This window comes from Nilaparvata lugens, chromosome 1 (genome assembly GCF_014356525.2).
Source record: "Nilaparvata lugens isolate BPH chromosome 1, ASM1435652v1, whole genome shotgun sequence".
NCBI lineage: Eukaryota > Metazoa > Arthropoda > Insecta > Hemiptera > Delphacidae > Nilaparvata > Nilaparvata lugens.
In genome coordinates, this window is record NC_052504.1 from 99,697,613 (window position 1) to 99,704,198 (window position 6,586).

General features: G+C 36.6%; 1 protein-coding gene across 1 annotated transcript; it reads left to right on the plus strand.

Annotated features, from left to right (window-relative positions):
• The first annotated feature begins 2,775 nt into the window (after positions 1–2,775).
• On the plus strand, positions 2,776–6,325 carry LOC120349480. The gene is made up of 2 exons (XM_039419752.1): positions 2,776–2,862; positions 5,604–6,325. The coding sequence occupies exon 2, from the start codon at positions 5,675–5,677 to the stop codon at positions 6,323–6,325; it is 651 nt and encodes a 216-aa protein (XP_039275686.1). The 5' UTR covers positions 2,776–2,862; positions 5,604–5,674.
• The last annotated feature ends 261 nt before the right edge of the window (positions 6,326–6,586 follow it).

Genomic DNA, 6,586 nt, shown 5'->3' on the forward strand with positions numbered 1-6,586 from the left:
AATTTTGAAGAATTTAAAATAGGCCTATAACCATCCTCGGTAAATCAAGAATCTATATGGAAGTTTCAGGGACTGGACTGATGTAACCAGTAGTTCAGACGTGATGATGAGCCATTCATGAATTTCCTATTCCCTACGTGTATGATCCAATTCTTCTCTTTATTATTTTAGATTATACAGTTAATATGAATATATTGATATATTGAATAGGCTGCCACACACATAATGATTATGAGTTTTTGATTTCCTTCATCTCTATTTAGAAACCAAATGCCCGATTTGATTTTAATCGAACTCATAATTATCGATTATTGCTTTAAAAGATACAATTAATTTTCAAACATAATGGAAATATGGAATGGAATGAGAACGATTTTGAAATTAGAAATTAAAAATCATATCAAAATTCATAAGGTAATACTGTAGGCCTATGTACACAGACCAAACACGCAACAATGCTTGCTGGATCACTCTAGTCATAACAATTATTTAGAAATGCTGATTTATCGATTTTAATCAATGAATCTGGAATTGCTCGCTTCTACTTTATGGAGAAGGAGAGGAGGAGAAGAATGAGGAGAAAGAGAAGGAAGAGGTGACTGAGGAGGAGTAGAGAGGATATAAGAAAAGAAGAAGAAGAAGATGGTGATGATGATAGATGCTGAGATGATATGCATGGAGGATGAGGAGAAGGAGGATATTGAGTGGGGGGATGAGATGGAGTAGGAGGAGGAGACTGAGGAGGAAGAGAAGGAAGGGGAGAAGAAGGAGGAGTAGGTGGAGAAGGAGTAGAAAGAATAAGAAAAGAAGTAGAAAATGATGATGATAATGATGATGATTACAAGGAGGAGTATGAGGATTGATTGATTGATTGATTGATTGAGTACTTTATTTATGTAGAATACAATATATACTGGCTTATACACTTATATACAATAGCTTACAATACAGCAAAATTATAGATGAATTTACATAATATAGACTAAGAAAATAATTATTGAACTGTATATGATATGAAAAAGCAATTTGTAATTTAATAACTATAGATAATAATCATATTGTTATGCATCTACATAAATTGGCGGAGCTTTGGACATATCAATGTCCATTCTTCGGAAAGAATATTCAAAATATCCTCCCCACTAACTCTCTACCAAAATGGATGAAGAGGAGGAGGAGTAGAAAGAATAAGTGAAGAAGAAGAAGAAGGAGATAATGGTGATCATGATGATGATAATGATGAAGATAGATTCAAAGATTATGAGTACAAGGATGAGGAGGAGGAGGAGGATGAGAAGGAGGACGAGTTGGAGGAGGAGGATCAGCAGAAGAAGGAGTAGTAGAAAGAACAAGAAAATAAGAAGAAGAAGAAGAGGAAGATAATAATAATAATGATGATGATGATAATAATGATGATGATGATAATGATGATGATATATGATTAGTGAAAGGAGGAGGAGGAGAAGGTGGAGGAGAAGGAGGAGTAGAAAGCATAAGAAAAGAGAAGAAGAAGAAAAAGATGATGATGTTGATGATTATGATGATGATAGGTACTGAGATGAGATAATGAATACAAGGAGGAGAAGGAGGAGGAGGAGACGGGAATGGTGGAGGGAAAAAGACAGTCATCAAGTCTACAGTGTTTCTCTCTCCATCTCCCATTCTCAAAAATCATCAAATCATCATTCCTCTCCAGTTTGTCTAGGAGCAGTAACTACCTATCAATCGTATCAAAATCGTCTATTTTGTGTGAATCGGCAAAGACGCCTTACGACGCGATAAACGTGAATTGAGACGGATTTGAATTCATTTCCGCCGCTAACTGTAGTTCAAACACATTTCCACCTCAATTTATACGCGATATTATTGGCTGCGACGTCGTATTTTTCTGAATGCGATTTCCATCGGGTTCCATTCAGGTTTATGCCAGACAGTAATTTACATGATTCACTCAGAATACGGGTGTACATTGTTATGGCTGGACTGAGTTGAATATATTTTTGTCGTGAAAGTTGTTTTTGTTGAACTGAGTATTGAATTGAGTTGAAGAAAAACTATTTTCTCCTTATTGTTGAACTGAGTTGAATATTTTTGTCGTGAAAAGTTTTTCATTTTCAACTGAGTTAACTGTTAACTGTTTTCAACTAGTTTTGAATAGAGTTGAAGAAAAACTATTTTCTCCTTATTGTTGAACTGAGTTGGATATTTTTGTCGTGAGAAGTTCTCCATTTTTAACTGAGTTAACTGTTAACTGTTTTCAACTAGTTTTGAATAGAGTTGAAGAAAAACTATTTCCTCCTTATTGTTGAACTGAGTTGAATATTTTTGTCGTGAAAAGTTTGTCATTTTTAACTGAGTTAGCTGTTAACTGTTCTCAACTAGTTTTGAATTGAGTTGAAGAAAAACTATTTTCTCCGTATTGTTGAACTGAGTTGTGAAAAGTTGTTATTGTTATTTTATTTCATTTACTATATTCGACAATCACAATATCAAATTAATGATTGGAGAGAATCAACAGGATAAACTCAAAACTGTATCTCTCCCTATTTTTGATTAAAATAGTCCGAATTGAACTGAGTTGTTGAATTGAATATATTACCCGTGAAAAGTTGTTTACGAACGTTTTTGAAAAAGTGTCAACAGCGGACAGTTTTGATAGTTGGTGGAGGCTTGAAGAGAGGAGTTCTCGGACAAAAGGTAATTCACTAATATATCAATCTGTAATTTATTAATTGAACGAGCGTTAGCGAAGTTTTAAATTGTTTCCGAACGTTTGTCGAGTTTTCGAAAAGTACGTAGGCCTACAGTGGAAAGTTTTGATAGTTAGTGGAGGTTTGAAGAGACGGAGTTCTCGGACAAAAGGTAATTCACTTAATATATCAATCTGTAATTTATTAATTGAACGAGCGTTAGCGAAGTTTTAAATTGTTTCCGAACGTTTGTCGAGTTTTCGAAAAGTATGTAGGCCTACAGCGGAAAGTTTTGATAGTTGGTGGAGGTTTGAAGAGACAGAGTTCTCGGACGAAAGGTGATTTAGTTAATAATATCGGGGCACCGAGCTTCGCTCGTTTTTTCTATTGATAAACAGAACACAATTCTCTAAAATGATCGTGTTTATACTCTACAGCTGGCTATACGTCAGCTTATGAATTTCGGGGATGAGATATTTTGATTTTCCACAGAATCACTCGCTCACTTTTTACTATCCACAGACGACAAAAGTCTCAGCTGTTTCAGCCAAGGATGAATTATCCTTTTAATGTCGTTCAGCGGGTTTTCTCAAGGATGAGACCTAGTGTAATCGAAATTTTATATCATAAACCCACTATGTTCCAAATTTCGTGAAAATCGTTAGAGTCGTTTTCGAGATCCGTTGAACATAAATAACCAGATATATAAATTCAGAATTGCTCGCTTAATATGATAGGATAGGATATAAATCTGTAATTTATTTAATATAATTTTGCTGAGGGTGATGCCCACATGAGCTCTAGGCTTGTGCGTGGGTAATGAGACGGATGATGGAGAGAGATGGATGGACCTACAGTTTTAATAGATAGATATAAATAGATGGATAGCCTGATAGCCTTAGATAGATAGATAGATAATTTAGCAGCCAATGACCTCCTCTGAAAGGGGTATATGAACTTGTCAATCATTTAAAATATATAACTTGAATTATGCATCTATAAAGCAGATTGTTAAATTTATACTCTCTAAGGTCTACTAAAAATCATCGAGAACTTGAGCAACTGAAAAACTCCTAAATCGAATAATAATTTTTATAATCAGATCTTCATTCATAGACTGTTTGATTATTAATTGATTTGATGATGGACACATTTTTTTATATATTTATTTAATGGTCAAATCGTTCATTCTGTCTCATATTTGTTAATGATTCATTCATTCTCTCTTATACTCATTCATACAGTCAATCATTAGGCAGTCATTCGATCAAGCATACAGTCATTGATTTTTCTACTTATTAGCTCATCCTGCTCTTCTGTTATTCATAACTACTTTCCTAGAGCAATCACTCACTACTGGATCTCTGTGTATTTACTCAATCATAGTTGAAAATCCCGGTTTTATAGACATCACCTAAAATGTTGTTTGTTATCGAAGAATAAATGAATCTATGGACAATAATCATTACTTCTTTGGATACTTTGAAATTGTATCTCCCAGCTAGCAATCCTGGTTTTGAATGAACAATTTCCATTTTATAAAAAACCTGAGTTTTAGAACTCTTTTAAAATTCACGTTCTCTCAATATTAATAGTGGAAAAGTATGGATATGCGACACAGTATATTCAAATTTATGTTTCCAATTCTTACAATAAAGTTTATAGGTGTAGTAACTGAATTCCAATTTCAAACAGCTGAAACTAGTCTCATTTTGTCTTGAAAATTTGGTTCCATCTTCAGTTCAATCTTATCAGAATTCCTTTCAGAAATTCAGAAACTGATCACATGAGATTTTTGAAATTTCAAATTTTCTGTTCCAAGTTTTGCTTATAAAAAATATTTTGAAAATATAAATGTTTCTTCTCCTCATAGAAATCGAGTAGGGCATAATGAAGCATGAATAATTAGATCAACAACAAAGATGCATGATATACGAGAAATAAATTCGAAAAAGGTTGATTGATTTTTTATTATTTCCTGTGAAAGAGTGAGGTTCACGTTATAATGACAGTGGATAGAGACAGGAAAACAGCTTTGATAGTTCTCTGCCACTGACTTCTAAAGAATATAGTTCAAGTATAATGTAATTTGTATCCAAGATATCTATTTGGTGGTGGTAGTTCCTTACGGGGAGGTCTCTCCACAACTGAATTTATAATTGAAGCTGTTAATGTCGCTTATGATTGTCATCTATCAGCCGGGACCGACACGGTTTACGGGTCATGGGACGGACGTTTATGTGCACATCTGATAACACGGGAGAGACACGTTTATAATGGAGTAGTAGCATGGGATATACACGCCCTATATAATGGGATAGATTCCTATGCTATATTTTCTCTATAATGGTAGGTACTTCGTATATTAGCGTTCCAATAAACTTAACTTATTCTTCAAGTATTGTGTCACATCTTTCATGTAATGGTTCTATGTTACAAATGGAATTTTGATGTAATAATAAAGTCTCTATCCCTATATAGTGAGGCTCACGTCATAATGTCAGTAATTGATTAACATTGGTGCTACTATCCTTGGCTATTATGTGACAAAGAGCAGATTGTCCTATCCTCTTCCAGCTTCGCAACGTTGCCAGATCGTTTTTAACAATGTAGAAAGTTGATTAACAAAATATTCAATCTCAATTATCATAATTTATCATTTAGGCTAGTCATAGAAAAATGTGTTTCCTTGACGAATAAAATATAATTTAATCATTTCAAACGAGAATCAACAGTTAAACCGATATCAGCTATCCCCTATGGATGGCAGTGTCAAGGCAGGGAATCGGCAACGATGTTTTCCCATCTTTCTTCACTGTCATTATAACGTGGACCTTTTGCAAAAGTTGTTAGGCTTAATAACTATTTCCTCTCCATTCTATTCTAAAATACTTTAAATCCTCTATGTTTCAGGTTATTTGTTCAGGACCACTATCACTCTACTAATCCTGGTAGACGAGCATCGTGTGACGTCACAATCCAATATGGCGTCTTGCCACCTGTGGCTGCTAACGGCTCTCGCCATTCTGCTAGCACCAACCGGCGTCTTTCCGCGTCCCAGAACGCACGAATCCGCCACACCGGACCAGTTTCCCAAAACGCACGAATCTGCGGATCGGTATCCCAACACTCAGGAGTTGGCTTCAAGGGATTCGTCTCCCCAGCAGTTTGTTGGGTCTTCAAGAAGTGACCGGTCTCCCAAAACGCTCGAATCTACGGATCGGTTTCCCGGAACGCAGGAACAATCTTCCAGAACGCAGGCGTTGGCGGATGACGACATAGATATCTCGAAGGTGCGGAGCTCTGGTCCCAAGTTTTCTTTGGATGCCATTGTTGCCGACAGTCAGCGGACCTCCCGCTACCTGCTGGGGAGTCGCACCATGGAGAGGATGCTGGTCGACTTCCTGGACACCCTGCCTGAGGATGATCTCCGCGCCATGGAGGAGCTTGTGCCTGGCAGTTCCTCGTCATCTGAGGAGGTGGAGGAGGACCTAGATGGAGGCCTGAGTCAGGGTGACCTCATACAGGGCGATATGCCCGCTTCGGCTGAGAACAACGGCACTCAGATGTTGAATTCGACTGATTCTGACGGCAACTACACGGATCAACTGCAGAAGGCTAATCGAGAAAGGTAGGGATCTCCTGATTTCTTCATTCATTTCAGTGTTTAATGGGGGTGTATTACTCGGGAAAGCTATAGTGAAGTCCACGTTATAAAGGCAGTGGAGAAAGATAGGAGAGCAACGTCACCGATTCTCTGTCTTGCCAATTAATTCTATGGACGGTAACTGATAAAGGTTTATTGATGTAATATCAAGGCTCAACTCACACTTATGTGACTCAGGTCGAGAAGAGACTCGACTCTTGTCGAGAGCATGTATTTTCAAATGGTAACA